The following is an 18,851-nucleotide window of genomic DNA, read 5'->3' as shown; positions in this document are numbered from 1 at the left end:
GCATGTTTATATACACACACTATCTAAATTGCAAGTATCTAGCATTTACCACGAAGTACTGAGAAAAGTCACTGTGATCTGCTAAAATACACCAAGCAATTAACAAGTCAGATTCTGAATTACTGAATGTTTTCTATACAAGTCCTTTACTGTAGCAAAATCTCTCTATTATTGGTCAGATGAAAACATAAAGACCCCCTAACCTAAGCTGGGGAACAGCGTATTTCGTGACACTGTCACATCACAAGGACAGATCAGCCACCAACTACCAAATCCAGAATTGAGCAGTTTGAAAATCTAAAGCACTTCTGTAAAATCCCTCTTTTGTCAAGACAACAGAACTAATATTATTGATAAGTAAAGGACAAGTGGTACATACAGACAGATCTAAACTTGGTATTTATTATTTTTCTTCTCAGGACCAGCTTTTAAACAAATTCATGTCTATCTAGTACTGCTACTACAAACATAGTTGAAGAAAAAATATTATATAGATAGCTACTGTATGTGTATACAAACAAACACCTAGGCATATCCTGAAATACATTACTTCATGTATTATATTTAAATGAGTCATTAAACAGATTTATTTAAAATGCAGACATATATCCACAGATATACACCACATATATATATGGTTTGATATGTATGTATTTAAAAACATTTTTTAAAAATAAAAAACCCACCCCTTTTTCCAAACTTTTTTCTTGAGAAACTGCTGCTTTTATTAAATTGAGTTGATCACAAACATCCCACAGGATGACATCAGCCCATGTGACTTAAAAACCTGTCAGGTTTCCAAAACTAAACATGTTAAGGTTGCCTACTATTCTTCTCTAGGAGGTGCTATAGCAGCTGGCAAGTCAGACTAGAACATTAAAGTCAAACTTTGAATATTATTAGACAGGCTAAAAATGGCACATATAGTTAATTCACAAGATTTTCATGCTGTATTAGAACAGGCTTTCTGAAAGAACTTTTAAAAAAACTGCAGAGCTCACTTAGTCAAATGTGATTATGTTAAAAGTAGTAAGGTGTTTAGTGAGCACATCACCTGCAGTTAGTAGCTATTCCACGTGCCACTAAATTCAACATACCTGATTGTGTTCAACAACTCTTTTTTGTTTGAGTGCTACTGGCGTCTTCGTCCGGGCTTTCAGTGGTTCTCTCTTCTCAAGCCTCAGCTCAGTCTTCGGATCTGCAACCAGGTTTAATATAACTAGTTTCTATAATACTACTAGTTGTTGTACTAGTTGAAACCTACTGTATTTTAATAAAAATTCACTTTAAGAGGCAACAAAGTCTGAGTTAACATTTCCTTAAAAAGTTTTGAGAAACAGGTATGTTTCTCCATTAAATGTAGAAGAATAAAGACTTCTGAATAACTTTAAAATTATTTTAAAACACTGACCCAAGTATTTACATTTTGTCCTACAAATTCTACATTTCAGATAAGCTTTGACCAATCCAGCAGGTCCATTTAGAAACTGGTATCAAACTGCAATTCCTTTAACCAAAGTACCATTCTACGACTGATTGTAGTATGGGTATTGAAGCTTTTCAACATCATTTGATGTTGTCAGCTTTGTCCTTTTATATAAAACTCTGGTTTTGATGCCATAGAAAGGCAAGTGGTTAGCAGTCATCAATAAGAGAATGTATTATTTCCGCTGCTTTTCTAAAATTCTAATAGCATTACACCAACCTATTTAGGTTTATTTATAGAAACCTTTTTTTTTTGGTGGGCGTGGAAGGGGAGTGTTTGGGTTTGAGGTTTTTCCCCAGCATTTGAACAGTTCAGTAATTAGATGAAGCATATGTAACTATAAGGGGGTAGCCGTCACTTGTGACTGGGCTCTTGGCTGTCCCAAAAATAAATAAATCAATCTCTAACATCCCTTCCCCCTAGCAAGTGCAAGAGAGAAAAGTTGAAAAACAAGTCCAAATATGCAAGGGAGATCAATCAAATTACTAACTGTAATTCAACCCTTTCTATCCTACCTCCATAGAAATTCCTGTAAAAACAACAAGAACAACCCCACCCTCAAAACCAAACCACACTATAAATAAGCATCTAACATTCCATTCATGTCACTCTTTAAAGCCTATACTTCTACTTTTTGTAAGATGTATGATGATGTGATTTAGGTTCCACTTCCCCCGCTACACTTTTTTGATACAAACTTGATACTAAAACCACAAAGAAAACACACACAGGACCAACCAATCAACCCACCCCAAACTAAATCTATAAGGAACAGAGCATAAAAGGGATTGAGTCATAAGTGAGACATTATAAAAAGTACAAAAGTTTAATAAACAAACATTCATTTGACATCCCATAGTAAATAACTGCTATGAGCACCGTACGACAAAACTGCACTGGTACTTCGGTATGAAGTGCAAAGAACACCTTAGCACCTAATACACAGTTCTCTATCTCTCAGATTTACAGGCTCCAGTCTGGGGCAAATGGATAAAAGCTCAGTAGCAAAAAGTTTACTTTCCCAGAACAGGCACCTGGATCACTGTGCTAGTACTCTGTGATGAAGCACATGACTCACATGGTTCACAGCAGTACCTTACAGCCTCACCTAACAGCAAGGCCATACCCTCTTTAGGTATTTCTACTGCAAGTATTATTGATACATAATTTGAATCATTCCCATGCAAGTTTCACTTTAGTCCTACCTTCTTCATTGTCACTGTACTGGTCAGAATCACTGTTTCCATTCTGTCTGGTGTTCTCAGTAGTTGTAATCGCTGGGAGAGGCACAGGCTCCTTCAGTTCAGGACCTTGCTCCATCAGTTTCAACAGCTTTTTCTCATAAAGTTTCCTAGTAGTAGCTATAACAAAGGAAGGATACATGCTAGAGATACAGTTTTCATCTTTCCTGACTTGATTGATAGAACTTGGCTGATATATATTCCTTGGGAATATTATTTATTTTTAATCAGTTTGTATGGCCCATAATGCATACCTCTAGGTACTCTGCCTCTAAGGCTTCTAACTTTTTGGTTTAAGAGAATTTTTAGATAAACTATAGGCCTCTTTGTACACTGAAAGTTATGAAAATTAAATCAATGGAAAGGGAATTTACCTGTTTCTTACATGTTTTGTTCCATATGCTGCAATACATAAGTTGTTATGCCCTCCCAAAAAATTTAGTGAGCCTGACATTTCAAAGGCAACAGTTTCCATGCAGATTGCACTATTATTCTCTTAATTCCTTTACCCTGGAATTAATGCCCCTTCAACTTTAGCCTGTGCCTTGTTGGCAAATTGAGTCCAATAAGCATCAGAGATGGTGCAAGCAAGCAGCAACAGAACTTTGTTTGCTGGATCTAGCCATTAGGTTGGTTCCCTTGATCTTTGAGGACAGATCTTTAAAAGGTATCAAGTCTAGCACACACTTCCACATCAGGACTGTGCTGGCAAAAGTCTGTAGAGGTGACTGGTGCCTGAACTGCAGAAAAAAAATTCTAACCTTAGAATTTTTCAGATAAGAGGAAACCACCCTTAAAAAGAAGTGGCAGACTCAAGAAACAGAATCCATACCCTCTAAGGACTAAAGGCTTTTAATTAGACCAAATTTGAACATCTTTCCAGTGGACTGTATAGGTTCTTGAGTTTTGCAGATTTGAATACCATCCAAGAGGAACAGGTTGCATGGGAAAGCATACAGAATCAGCTAACTGAAAATACTGTGCATAAGACTTTGAATACATACTGGACTGCAGTCTCCATCACTGACATTTCCATCCCCCTAGGATTTCAAGGACATTCCACAGAAGGCTCAGCATGCTACAGACAACAATCTTTTTTTGAAGAGTTGTGAAATCAAATCCCCTTGCAATTAGGCTAGTGCACAATCTGAAAGGCAAGGCACTTGGATCCCACATCACAGATGAGTGCTCAGGGCAGGAGATTAGGCTGGGGTCAGGACTACTCCTGATGTAGGCCAGCACAAAGAACAGAATGCTGGGCTCAAAGGGCCAGAAAAAAACATTAGCAAAGCAAAACATTACTGCAAAATGCAGCGAGTAGGAAATGCTCTAGGGAAAGGGAAGTTCCCTGTTCTCATTCTGCTCTCAATGCTATTAGGTTATTATGTAAGACGTATTTTCTATTTACGTGGGCCCAGATCTCAACCTCTGTATCAGAAGACCTAATTACCCCAGCACTGAACTTTAACTAATAGTTACACAGGTTCAGAACAGAAGTTGGAACATCTCCAGCTGGCCTAGAGCACAAGAGGAGCAAACTGCAGACTTGCCTGCACTGCAATGCTTCAAGTCTTAATGTAAATAGTTCAATGAAAACATCCTAAGTAGGAAGTAGTATTGAAACAGCACTGGTATTAATAAGTAACTGTATCAGAGGAGCTTAGAGCACTCACAAGTGAGGTTTAGTGAGAAATATGTTAAACAGATGAGTATTTGCTAGTTCAGTTGACCTACCTACAATTGGGCCAGGATTTATTCCATACTTCACAAGTTGCTCTTGAAGGTCTTCATTACTCATCTCTGTTATATCTAGATCATCTTTCTCCTCTGGCCTGGGTTTGTCAGTTTTCTTCGTAGCTTTCTGTGAGTGTGTGAGGGAGAAACGAGAGACAGGGTGTTTACAGTTCATACAGAACACATCTTTTTCTTCTAAGGGAACAAGAAGTCGTAAGAGTACTAAACATATAAACCCAGAAAAAAGTCATTATATTCTCCCTCCCCCCACACTACTAAAGCTTATGTGAAACAGTACAAACATTTACACCTACTAAACAAATATGCACAAGTTTCCTACTTAGGAAGGAAATACCCATTACAGACCTCCTCTCTAGTAAAAAAAACAAAACAAAACAAACCACCTCTTACTCATTATTCTGGTCATGTGTTTTAATTTGAAGTTCAAGTATACAATGGGAGGGGATTGCTTTCATATGATTGAAAAAGTAAGTTTCTAGCTGTTTCACCATCTCTACACTAAACTACAAATATTTATGTTCCATTGGTACTTCTTCGCATCATTTTTCTACCTGGTTGGTTAACATTTCCTCCTCTAACGATATGGAACAAGTTCTTCAGTATCTACACATCCTCTCAACTAACTTTTCAAAACCCTTCTTTCTACTTGTCCTAGCACTCTCTCTGAGATTATATGATATTACAAAGCAGGTGCCAGAAAGGCAAAAATCAGAAACAATCTCAAATTTTCAAAATCCTGCCTGTCTGTTTAGGCCTCTGCTACTGTAGCTCTAACAAATTTTAAACCCATCTCTGGCAACACTATTTTAAACAGTTGGCAATGCACCACCACCACCACACATAGATGGTTATCAAAAGAATCTGTGGAAATGCTACACCTAAATTAACAGTTTCCACTAAACCCAAACAGAGTGATCATAACATTTCTTCAACTTGGGAAGCCCCTACTACTATAACAGCCATTTCAAGCTCCAAAATTTGGAAGAAAGTGAAGAGATAAGACATAAAAAAGTATGCTTAGGATTTGCGTGCTCTCAGCTAAGAAAGATCTTGATACTGCTTTGAAATAAGTTGTATTTGTATTTCAAAGTTGTAGGATATAAACAGAAAAAATTTCTACACTTATTATTTTTCTCAGATTGGCTGCCCAGAGGCAAACCTACCTGGGTTTTCTGGTATTAACCAAAGACTAAAATTCCAAATACAAACAATCTATAACATTCAGTCACAATTAACATGTCTTTATCTTGTTGCATTTTGTAAGATAGAACCAAAACACTAAGATGACTGACATGAGTCAACAGTATCTGGCTAGGCCTTAATGCCAGTTCAATATTTGTTTGCATGTAAGCTTGGTCTTGCCTCAAGTATCTTAGTATTTTAAAGTTAAGCAGGGACTGCATGAGGATTTCCCAAACATAACTGATTCCAGATTTTCCTCTAACTCCTGGATTGTGAATATCCCAGCATGATGAACTTAAAATCAGCTGCTGAAAAGAAGTATTATCATGAACTCTTGGAATAGACTGCAAGCAGTCTGAAGAAAATACTGGGTCATTAAAGTGATAGATTTGACTAAAGACAGATTCTCGATTCACTTTATCAATCATTCCATTCCAAATTACTTTTTGAAGCGACAGAGCCTACTTACATAGCACACAAAAAACAACCAACCTGGAGCTATATGAGACTTTTATTCACTTCTGAATGTGCTGGTCATAACACTATTTCAAGTATCACATTAACTTAAATTTCATATTCAGTGCATTTTTTCTGGACTACTGAACTGCCTAAACAGTAAGGAAGAAAAAAAGAGTTCCAAAACAAATGTTGGGTTTTCTTGTTGAGATCTGTTTAGACTATTGACAGCTCTGGTGTTTGCACACATCATCAAGCAGATTAACCAAGATGCTATTCCGTATTTCAGAAGAAAATTAGCATAGTGCAGGAAATCAACTTTTCAATGACACTTTGAAGAAACTGGAAACCTAATTTTACCTATCTCTACCTTTATATCACTTAGAGACCACAGAAAATGCTATGACAATATACAGCAGAAGCACTATTCAGCATTCTGCTGGATGCTTTACAGAAATATTAACTATCAAAAATCTAACTGCAAGTAATGAGTACTATGGTATTTTAACACAAGTAAACTCACATATCTCATGGTATCTGAGTTTGGTTTTTCCTTTCAAATACTATTTCACTTTTTCCTGCACTACTGTCACACACAGACCATCAGAATAATCAGTTTCAGCAGAGAAAAAGAGCAGGGAGGGGATGAAAAAAGTTGAAAGTAATCTGTGCTCTTCAATAATTGGGCCAGATGTATTGATTATCTTGTGCTCTTCAAGGTCACAACTTTTACTTTTGAACACCTGTTATCCTAAGTGCAGAAGCAAATGACTTCACTGGTATAAGTACAAAGTTGCCATTTAATCATTCACTGGACCACAAGATCAGTCCCTGGTGTAAGGCAGGATAGAAGAATTTCTCTCATATTTTGGCTGTGGTATGAAAGCATTAACCTCAGCAACAACATTAGCTCTAATTACCACTACTATTATAGTATAAAGCACCACTACACTTCTGTGCATCAGGACAACTTGTCCATTGGACTATGCCATGAGACAGATCAAAAGAGCTAGCTTTAAAATTTATCACTGCAAGTTAAAAAGCAATCAAACAACAACAAAAACACACACACACATACACATTTTCCTGGTCTGGTGACCACTGGTAAAATTTGTCTTACTGTGGTGCAGAGGCAAAGTGCTTAAAATGAGATTGTGGCAATACCCAGGATTGGCCACAGTAAGGTGGTGCCACTGATCACTTTGTACATAATGTAAATGTTTTTGCAACAATATACTCAGACCTATAAATCCTTATCTCAAGATCATCTAATTCCATCCAGAGCTAGCAGCATTAAAAACATATTTCCATATTTCTACTTTATAGAAAACTGAAGATGGAAAAGGATCTGCACACTTCACTTGAGAGAGATTTGTTCATACCAAAGAGAGGCAATTTGGTAGTATTATCTGTCAGGCTCAGTTTCGGATTACCCAGGAACCAAGTCTTCAAACAAGTACTGTAGTGAATTATAACCATGGGGCTGCCACACAGCATTCTCAGTACTAGGGCAACAGAAGAACAAGAGCACAGGAGAAGTTCATCTTCTCTCAGTATCATCTCTTGACTGCACAAAGCTTTCCCATTCTTCCATTAACAAGAGCAGAAAACACAAGTGATCAGAATTCAGACTTGGAAGCTACGTACCTCACCTTTGCCATTCCTGATGAACAGCAATTAACAGCCACAGACCAGTTTATCAGGCAAACTTCACAAGTACCTGTACTAGTCCCAGCACTATTCCAAAGACACGCATAAGTAACATCTTGAAGAAGCTATTAAATAATATAAACAACTGTGAGACATCATCAAAAGCAGCATTCTCAAATCCCAAGGTAAACAGCACCTACATCAGGATACACAATGATTTTAATCCCAAACAGGTGCAGCTTCATCACTAGAAGCAGAAAGAGTCAGGGCCTATTTACTGTTTCTCTGAATGAGGTTAAGATAGGCTAAAGAAAGGCCAAATTGCACCAATAGAATGCTCTTTAATTCTCCAGTTTGCACAGAGTTCTCTCTGGTAACAAATAAATATTTCTTAGGAGAGGTGAAGATAAGGAACTGCATATGTGAAGTGTTAATAATAGACTTAAATTATGAAATAGAGAGGTCTCTGTACCATACACAAACATTTCCTGCAGTAGAATTTTCTTTTTTTAAACCAAATCCTACTGAACTTTTTAACCTCAAAGGCCTGGAGACAACATTTACCAAGAGCTACAGGACAGACAAAATAAACAACGGAAAGGAAATTATGCAGCAGTAATTCAAAGATCCTGATACACACAACTTAAAAAACTCACTACCTTTTAACCAGCTAGTAAGTGTCAGACTTAGAATTTTCAAGCCTAAGTACAGTAACAGTCCTTAATAAAGGTAAACAGTAAAAGTCCTAAATAAAATCTTAAATATAAGATTAGGGACTACTCAACTCTTTCAACCCCTTCTCCCTTCAGATGCTGGGTTCCAGTGAAGGGAATATATCCACTTTGAAAGCAGATGAATGCTACATAATGAAGAGTTGTTTCCAGAAACAACTCTCTTTCACTTAGGTGAAAAGTAAAAATTCACAAAAAAAAAAAACAAATCGAGAAACCAAACTGGTGGGTCTCATAGCTCAATCAACTGAATGCTGACCTGGAGACCTGGCTGGTGTACAACTGACATGCACTGCTAGACAAAAATTACTTCAGTGGGATTCTTTTATTTAAATATAAATTATTACCCCAGCACTCCAACAAGCTTATCCCCTTAGTTCATGAGTCTAGAATTGCAGAAAATCTGAAGGTGCAGAGCAGCATGGCAGGACTTCTCGCTGTAGTGGGAATTACTTTGGTCATCTCTCCCCTACTGCCCACAGGTGTCACTCAGCCAGCAGATGACTGCCATTTAAAAGGCCCCAAAGGTTTTAAATCCGTATTCTGGGTCACATTTGTATGGCACATCATCATCAAGACATACAGCCACACACAGGGAACACCAAATAGATTCTCTTTCTTCACTAGGTAAGCATATATGCTTTACATTAACTCACCTATCTGAGTACAGTTTCACTTTCCACACACCTAATCTTCATAAATTACCAGTTTTACTTGCCTTCTCTTTTCCAATAGGGAAGGAGTTGAAGCCATAGTTACCTCAGGTACAGATATTATCACTACCACACCATTCTCACTATAAAGGATTGAAGCTAGCTCTGAACTTACTTGGCTACTTAATTAGCACAAAAAACCCCCAAAGAAACAAAACCAAAAAAACCCAACAAACCAACCCAAACATCTTTACCTGATACATCTCCCTTACAAACTTTCATCAAACAGGTCTATATGATTTCATCATACCTTCACTGACAGATCTGAGGAAGAGACATCTGACTGATCTTTTTCAAATCATCACTTTAAAGGTCAAAAATTTCACTCAATGTGTTTTAGAAGAGATTCTTCCAGGACATGATATACATCAAATAGCTAAGTCATAATAACCTACACATTCTGAGCTCTGAACAGTTCCTGTTTGGCAATGGTGTCAAGACAGTATTTTCAGCATGTGTTTTAAAACAGTGGTCCTAAAGAGGCAAAAATGCAATTTCATAGTTACTTTTGAGCTCTGTCCTGATATTCAGCCCATAACTAACCAAGACCAGGGGCATCCAGATGCAGATGGTTTCCCCTGCAGGAAACAGGTGTCTCACATACCCAAACACTGTCCTCACCTACCACTATGCTAAACAAGCTTAGGGAAAAAAGTTGCTCAAAGACATTAGTAGAGCTAGAGAAGCTGACTCTTCCAGACAATATTATCAGACTAAGGCAGGAACAGACATGGTTTTAAAAGCTTTTCCTCTCCTGGTAAGAGTATAGCTAAAGTGAGATATATATCCTTGGGTTGGATTTAGTATTCATAGAGCTGTGCTGGAAAGACTGGTGGATTCAAAAGGCATCATTTGTAGCACAATTAAAACTATAGGGTTTTGTCTCTGCACAACTTTTATCAATAGAAAATGTACACCTAAATGCATCCTCGAATGCCTAGAACTTAGGAAAAAAGAACACTAAAATGACAATGCACACAGGTTAAAATGACTAATGATTACAGCAATGTCAAAACACTAACTTCCACTATCAAGAGACCCGGTTTAGCCTTCCGTGACTGCAGCATAGATATTCAGAGTACTCCTTTGAACTTGTCCATTTCACGAGAGGCAGTGCCCTCCCCTCTTCAGGATCCGCAGGTCAGCCGGCTGGTCCCGTAAGGTGCCGACCCAGCTCCAACAGGAGCAGCCGCGGCCTCGCTCCCGCACACGCGGCTCCTCCGCGGGCCGCCGGCCCCGCAGCGCCCCCTGCCGCCCACGGCCGCACCCGCTCTACCCTCCGACTGCTCCGACAGACACGGGCACTGCACCTCCGGCTGGCTGCAGGACCAGAGGGGGTTACAGCTATTGGCTCCTAACAAAGGGAACTGTGAAATGGCCCAGAGCGGGATAGGAGAAATCCCAATGACCAGTAAACCCATCCAGTGAACACCACCAAGCCGGGACCACCCTTACTCAGGCCAACACGGTATCCTCATTACAATATTTTTTTTCCACACCAAAAGCCATATTAAGGAATATATTTTGTAGATCTTTGACAGCCTATGCCATGAAGTAAGGACAGACTGCTTTTTAACTGTAATCCCAACCCTTTCAAAGAAGCTAAACAAGAGAGAATTGCTGTCAAGACTGCTGGCCTTCAGCAGGCAGCACACAGTTAAGCATTGACAACTGTTGTGTTGGTATTACTACCGAAAAAGCTCAAACTTCAGAAAAACGAGGTTACGTCTCTCACTTGTGTTGCTCCTCTCCTCCATTCAAAATAACACATTCCTCTGCTCCAAGAGTGATTCTGACCCTTTACTGCTTCTCCCTCTAAGCATCCAGCATTCATTCATTCCAACAGCGAGAGTGAGTCTTCACTCCCAAATCAGTTTGTTAGGGGTTTTTGTTAACCGTTTATTATTGCTTGGTTTGGGTGGGGTTTTTTAAGGTTTGTAGAATATTAAGCTAGAGCCAGAGAAATACCAAGTAAGGAGTAGGAGAAAGCACAGTGGGACAGAATCCTCCAAAATGCAAGTCTATGTACATGCTTTTTCAAACATTTTTACAAGTTAATACTAGCGTTGACTGAGTCATCTGGATTGAAGAAACTTTTGTAACTTTCAAGCTAAGCAACAGTAAATTTTTAGAGTGGTACAGGAAACACAGTCCACTTTTTTAATCCCACGGAAGATATACTTGTAATGCAGTCAAGTATTTTGGTGTTCTAGAAACATATTTAGTTGACTGCCTAAAAGTTTGAAACAAATGGTTTAAAACTCCCCCCAGGTACACAAGCCAATACTACCATTTCTAAGACCTGTAACATACATAGATATGGAGCTATTAAAACACTGCAATTTTGTTATTCAGATCTCAACCTAACAACATGTCGTTATAGCAGTACATGTTATAAAGTACTTTTAATTTCCTTGTGCACCCAGTAAAAACTGTTTTCTAGCCCTTTTAAATGTAAAACATAAAAGCAATGCCCAGTATAGAACAATGAATTTACACAGAGGAGTTTAGAGACAGAGGTTTGTTTCCAGAACCTACTAAGTGACCTACAGGTAATATGGAATTCCTTTATTTTATTCCTCCTTTCCATAAATCCTTGCAGTTCCCGCTTCCTCTCTTTGCCCCTTATTTCCAGTTTCTTCTATTTCAGAGGTCTGTGTGCTTCCCCTTCCACCTTCTCTTAATCTTATCAAGATATTTTGCTTTGTTTCCTCACCAGAACCTCAGTCCTCTGGGACGTCAGACTTACTTTTGCTCTACCTCTCCGTTCCAAGTGTTCTGAGGACACGTAGATTACTCTTCTTGAAGGAGAGCTGATCAGAAAAGCACTCTTGTGCCAGAAGGCATTAACAGGGACAACAGGTAATCAAGCTACAAGCAATTTCAGAACTACTTAAGCTGTACAAAGCAGGCAACAAACATACATCCTCCAAGTTTGTTTGTTTTGCTTGGCGGGTATTATCTGGGATTTTTCTGTGTGTTTTGGTTTGGGGTTGGATTTTTTGGCAGGGGGAAACAACACAACATAGGGCACAACGGACCCAAATCTGAACAACTATCACTAGAATATTCGCTGAAGTCCTGGAAGTTATGATGATACAGTGTTCTGATATTAATACACAAGATAAGCATAAATAGCACACAGCCTTCCAGACATTGTTAACAGCAGTGTAGGAGTACCACCCATTCTGTAAACATCAAAAAAGTCACCCTTAATTGTTTAAACTTAAGCACTGTGGAAAGGAAAAATCAGATCTAGGATAGAAACTTCAGCAGTTTCAAGACATTCCTCCTCCAACAAGTGTGAAACAAGTCAGATCCAAGCTCATCCTATTTTACTCAAAAGCACCTTATGAGCGCTATCAGCAGATCACTGTAAGCCAGCAAAGTGTCTAGTTCATTGTAAAGTTACTTCAGTGAATGCCAGTTAATTGTTTGAATTAGACAGATGTTAAAAAGCGCTAAATAACTTGGTTAGAAATCTCTTCCTCTTGAAGTTGCAGTTTTCAATTTCTTAACTCAAGAACTGTTTTTTGGAGGCCAAAGCATGAGAGACCTTAAAAGGATTCCATTTCTCTGCACTCCCTTTACTAATGAGCTTTGAAAGATAGTATCTCAGATACAATTAAATACTTGTAATATCACACACACACCACAACTCCAGAAACTGGCAATCAGTATCCAAGCCCTTACTCGAGTAAGACAGTTTATCAATTACACGATTGCTTTCTCAATATATGCAAGTTTACAGACCACTTATTAAAAGTTAAGAAGGAAATCACATTTTCCCAAAGAGAAAAATTCCAAATAGCTTCAGCTCCCCCTCTTCCTTTACATGATAAAGTCTAAGAAAGCAAATATATTGGACAAACTGAGCATACAGCAGAGGCCCTTTGCTATAAAACACATGCTTAGAGGTATGAGCGAGTCATCTACATTATGCAGATCCTCTTTACACTAAACAGTCCACTTCATTAAGTGAAAGCTGTTCCCTCACAGATTCCTTCTTTCATCTAGAGGTATTTACACCGCGTAGCACTGCTGCAGTACAACTGAGACAGCTGACGGGAATCCTCTCCCAGAATAAGTTGCAACCTCGCGCGGTTCTCTCGCTTCGTTCCTCCAACACCGAAATTTTCTACTTAGGAGACCGCCCGCCAAACCACAATTTACAACCGGGGGGCTGTCGCACCCTCCCACGCGCGGTCGCGCGGCCCTGACGGCTGGAGGGGCCCCCCCGCACGAGCCAGTCGCTCCAAGGTGGGACGCGATCTGGAGGCGCAGTCGGCGGCCACCCGGCACCGACCCGCGGTCCCAGCTCCCCCCTCGACGCGGCGGCCGCTGCCGCTCTGCCCCGGGTGGTGGGACCGTCCCCGCTGGGCACGATCGCGCGCTCAGCCGAGCCGGAGGGTGCCCCGGTCCCACGCGGGAGGCCGTGCGGGGCGCCCCGGTGCCTCACCGCGGTCCCCGCGCCGCGGCCGGCGGGCGAGAGCGGCCGCCCCGTTCGGGCGGGAAAGCGGGCCCGAGGCTGCCGGGAAGCCGCCGCGGCGCGGGCGGGAGGCGGCTGTACTCACCCGCCCGGCGGCGGCAGCGCCGCGGCTCCGGGCGCCGAGAGGTGTGGGCTCCCGCTCCTCGTCGCTGGAGAAGTCGGGCTGCGCGACAGCAGGCGGGTTGCGGGCGGTGAGGTGCTGCAGGTAGAGCTGCACGTACACGTCCTTGCGCTGCTCGCCGCCCGGCAGGCTCACATTGTTAGCGATCAGCTCGCTCTTCAGCTTCTCCTTGGTCAGCACCGACGGGTCCGCCAGGAACTCGGGCATCGCCGCCGGCCACCGCCGCCACAGCTCTCCCAGGAGAGGCAGCAACAAAGCGCGGGGAGAAGGGGCGGGGGAGCAGCAGGAGGAGGAGAAGGAGGACTCGCCTGCCCCGCGCCAGGGACCAGCTCCACAGCGGGCGGGCGCACGCAACGAGCGCTCCTTCCCAGCCGGCAATAAACCGCGCCCCGATTGGCGGGGAGGAGAAGGAAGCGGCTCCGCTATTGGCTGCCAGGCGGCAAAGGGGCAAGGCGCGCGGGCCCCGGCAGCGTTGGTGCTTTGCGCGAGGGACAGTCACGCAGTTTAAATTCGGCTCGGGCGGGAGAGGCGTGTGGGGCGGTGCTCGCGCGCGGGGCTGGTTAGGGCGGGGGGAGCTGTCCCTCACGGCGGCACCGCCCCCCCTCCCCCCCCCCAGCGCCGCCCGGTGCTCTCCCGGGTCTCCCCACCGCCCTCTCGGGTCACAGCCTACGTTCTCCCCGCCAGGAAGGGAACGAGAAGCGCAGCGGGCGGTTAGGGAGATCCTAATAACCTGCAGTGATCCCAGTCACCTGCCGCCGGTTCTGCCCGCTCCGCCGCCCCCCAAGGCTGTCCCCTCGGCAGAGCGATGGGCTGGCGGAGCCCTCCCTCCTTCCCGCCGGCTGCAGCGCGGGCCGGGCGGACACAGGAGCTCGCTCTCCCCCGGGATAACTGCGCTGGCCGCCGCCCGAGCGCGCGGCTGCGCCTGACCCGTTAGCTGTGGGCTCCAGAAGAAATCCAGCCAGGAAGCCGGTAGCTAATCTGTTACTGCGACTGCTGCCGTTGCGTGACTTAAATGTTAAAAAAAAAAAAAAATTAAAAATCGCATCTATAGTTTCGCAGAGTTTGAAAGGCACGTAGTTGTTTTATTTATTTATTTACTTACTTATAAAGCTGACTTCAAAAATTTCTCAAGTGTGTCCCTGCTGGGGAAGTAGAACTGAGTTTTAAGACAGTCTTGCAGTCTCTAAACAAGCGGGTTAAATCTTTTTCTGCTTACATGCTGCTTACTGGGAACACGTACTGCTTGTATTTTATGATGGGAAGGGTTTAGTATTTAGAACTGACTATATATCCTATGCTTTTGAGAACTGCCTTCCAGTATCAGAGATAAGAATTTAAATGTGAATATTTTAATTTGCCCATCAGTCATGGACCTAAAACAGGATTGTTAGTGTTTGCACTCACTCCTCTTTATGTTCCAGAAAGAGTTTTAAATTGCTGTTGAGGAGAGGGATTTCCGCTGTTCGAGTGTGCTCCACCATGGAGCTGTCGTGGTGGCTGTTGTTCCTGTTGATCTCACCATAGCTGCAGTATCAGCTAGATGAAGGTGTGAGAGTTATCTTTGTGGAAAGTAATTTCGAGGCAAATCAAGGACCCACTCCCAGGAAGCCTGATTCTTCCCACTGAAGAATTGGTGTGGTGTAACAAAGTAATTAATACCAGTGAGAAGTTTAGCTTGAAGAATTAATTTAGTGCAAGTAGTTCAATGAGGTGGCAATCATCTGAAGTTCATTATAACTTCTATCTGAAAGTGCTTGGTTCTTGGTGTTGTATATACTTCACCTATTCAGTTTGTTACACAACAAGGCTGAGCAGTGGGCAGAAACATCTTCCATTAACAGCATACACAGCAAATATGTATCAATGTGGATTGACTAGTATCACTTACTTTTAAGCCTGAATAGAACAAATGAGATGGTTCTATATATTTTTCAGCATATCTTACCCCAAATTTTTCCTGGAACGTGGATATTAAATGATAGGTGTTTTGGAAATGGTTAAAGGAAATTTAATTCCTCTCCAAATTTGATAGTACTAAAGTGTAGATAGTATTTTTCACCTTAAAAAGCTTTTAGGTGCCTTGAAAAATAAGACTTTCCTCTACTTTTAAGAATTCACTTCTTATTCAGATATGAAACCAGTTGCACAGTATGCTTCAGAGAGATTCTTCAGCTATCATATTAATGTAAAAAATAACCATGTCAACTCATACCAAGTCTAAAATGTTTTAAAGCAGTGTAAGAGGAAACTGGGTCTGGAGAATTTTAGCCGAAATTAACAGTGAAAATACAAGCTAAAACGTTGGTACAGTCACCATTTAACACCAGGGACAATAATGGTACAATAGGCCTGAAGCTTATTTTCTGACTGTGCTTCTTTCAACAATGCAGCCACCATTTGCAATCCATCATACTGTTCATAATGTGCAATACAGGTGGTGCTGACTTTTCTTGTGAGTGACCCTTTAGGAGTGGAAGGAATTAAAACTCTTGAGCTTGAAGTCTATGTTGATGGTAAGTCTGGTTTTAATGCATTAAGTGTAGCACTAAAAACCCCAACAGGAACATGGTTATGAAGTAGTAAATCACTACAGTTCAGCTTTGATCATAACAAATGGATGGGTTGACTGGCCTTATCTTGGATCTGTGTTTTTCACCTTTTTGCTGTCAGGCAGAACTGGCATACAAGCATAAAGACAGCAGAAATTTGACATCTTATGTTTTGGTTATTTGTTCAAACTCCAATACAGAGGCTGTGGAGCCACTGAGGTTGTGGCTCAGATTAACATTTATTAAAGTACATATTTACAGTCCATTTAAGTTTTGGAAGTCATTTCCCCAACTATAGAAGTATGTATTATCTTTTCTTTTTTGTTAATTATTTACTCTGTTACATTGTTACACTGATGTAACTCCCTTGCACAGATACTGAACTCTTATTGCCTTAACTTTAGCCGCTTCCAAAGCAGCAAAAGCTAAAAAGCACCATACAATAATTTAGTGTCACCTTTCTTCAGAGCAATTGACTTCTCTGGGAAGCCAAGTCCCTAAACAATCCTTGGCACAAGCTGTCTCCTACTGGTTCTTCACTTTTTACGGGTTCTACTCTTTATTGTTGCACTTTGGGATCAACAGGTGTTCTCCAGGCAAAGCAAAGATGGGAAAGTAATATAAGAAAGCACCAAAATGTACACATGCATGACGATTAACACTGGAACCTGCAACTTGTAGACCTTTATACTGCCGAGGATCCACACCTTTATTGTTTGTTTTGTTTGAAGGAAAGTAAGTCACATTTTGTAGCATTAGGCAGCAGTCAAGGGGCCTAAGGGAATGAGTCCATTATGAACGAGCTCAAAAGATCTTTCTAATGTTGTTACAGTGGGGAACAAACCCCACAAATGTGAGGTGGTCCGTATGCCTATCCAAAGATTTGTTTTGTCATTGTTTAGAACATGGAACTGTTGTTTTACTGTGCCTTCTGTGAAGCATTCCAGTATTTGAATGTTTATCCCTAGCAGCAAGTTCTGGTTTTCAAAGACCAGAATACCTGCCTCTACCCGAGAAACAGGTAGTCACACTTTACCTCTTGTCAGTATAAATGCTGACAAAAGGGAAGCTTAGGAAAAAAAAAAAGCAAATGTTGTGAGACTATGGCCATTTTTAGTGGTTAAAAAAACTGTTGTAAGCTTGCCTAAAAATGTGAAATATGCTGAAAGGAAAAGCCAAAAATCTTTCCTTTGTAGGACCCTCCCAAATGTCTGGAATTTGTTAGTCTTCCTGAGCGTGAGAAAGAGATTTTTCAGTCATACATTCATCTTTGACATGAAAACATTGAATGTCTCTTAAACTGTCTCAGATTTCTAGCTCTGAGTTTCCCCAAGTGTGCAATTCCTAATCTCTAAGGCCATCCATAAAAATGAGATAGTTTATGTTGTGATACACTGAAAAAATATATTTTCTATATCCGTGTGTTCAAAAAAGTAACCTAAGTTCAGCGGAGGACTTGGAAAACAATTCATAGTGAAGTATAGATGTATAATTGGCATTCGTGTGTAACATTTGCCTCGACACATAACATTGTGAAGACTATAAATTTGTTCATAGCCAAGGCATTTAAGTAAGTGTTACAGACATGCCGTTGCCTCAGACTGAGCTGATGAGGAAATGTAAAAAAGGTATAGATGAAGTATTAATTCAGTCTTGGTGCACAGCGGGTTTCACTATGAAAATGATATTCCATCTGAGTAAGGCAATAGAAACTGGAAAGCATTACTATAAATAAAATAAGCAGTTGCCTAATCATTATAGCACAGTGTAACTATACTTTTTAGAATCAATAATTTCTTTTCCACATTCTTGATTAATTTAGAAAAATTAGGTGGCTTCCTAATGACTCTAGCTTTTTTATTAGAAACATCTGAAGTAGAAATGGCAAAGTGATAAGGAAAAAAAGCGTGCCTTACTATAATGGAGCACATTGCTTCTGGAGCAATTCTAGAGCTGGCAGCCACTGGGGAATGCTGCTCTGTGGTGTTGCCTGACATGGTACACAGACAGGTGAATACAGGGGTGTCCAGCACTGTATAGCTGCTCCCAGGCAGGGAAAGAAATGTATACGACTGCTTTAAAACTTCTTACTGCTGACACTGTGATAGTCAAAGGCCTGTACCAACAAAGACTGAAAACAGAAGTATCAGCTCCTACTTAAGTACACTGACAAATGAAATGAAAAGGACAATTTTCAGGGTAGTTTCTTATACTGAATCATTTCCAAACTATAATTATTTGTATATCTATTTCTATCATACACAGACAGAGATAATGCCAAAGCTATGTTTACCATGTGTAAGCTATTACCTCAGCACCACAACTTTTTGAAGCTTATATGATTTTAAGTTATTGTCTATATTTAGCTAGGAACAATTTCATAAGAAAAAACATCTGCGTAAAGAGATCAGTTGGGTTAAAAACAAAGTATTTAGAAGTTAGAAGGAGACAAAAAGCACAGAAGCACATGTACTGTTG

The 18,851-nt window shown here is 40.9% G+C and overlaps 1 protein-coding gene across 5 annotated transcripts in view; it reads right to left on the bottom strand.

The window, feature by feature from the left end:
• Window positions 1-18,851, bottom strand: part of TMPO (thymopoietin) — a 28,910-nt gene that overhangs the window by 9,111 nt on the left and 948 nt on the right. Inside the window, exons 1-4 of one of the 5 annotated variants that reach the window (XM_017804389.1) lie at window positions 13,789-14,365; window positions 4,462-4,588; window positions 2,692-2,847; window positions 1,098-1,198 (exon numbers count right to left, since the gene is read on the bottom strand). In XM_017804389.1, the coding sequence (XP_017659878.1) occupies window positions 1,098-1,198; window positions 2,692-2,847; window positions 4,462-4,588; window positions 13,789-14,031 (627 nt within the window). In that variant the 5' untranslated portion in view covers window positions 14,032-14,365. Of the gene's footprint in view, window positions 1-1,097; window positions 1,199-2,691; window positions 2,848-4,461; window positions 4,589-13,788; window positions 14,366-18,851 lie in introns of those variants that run through there. The other 4 variants (XM_017804390.1, XM_017804392.1, XM_017804394.1 and 1 more) reach the window with 4 other exon arrangements.

This window comes from Lepidothrix coronata, unplaced genomic scaffold (genome assembly GCF_001604755.1).
Source record: "Lepidothrix coronata isolate B3197 unplaced genomic scaffold, Lepidothrix_coronata-1.0 Scaffold9, whole genome shotgun sequence".
NCBI lineage: Eukaryota > Metazoa > Chordata > Aves > Passeriformes > Pipridae > Lepidothrix > Lepidothrix coronata.
The sequence above is the reverse complement of the archived record's forward strand: the minus strand, read 5'-3'. Positions and strand labels throughout refer to the sequence as shown.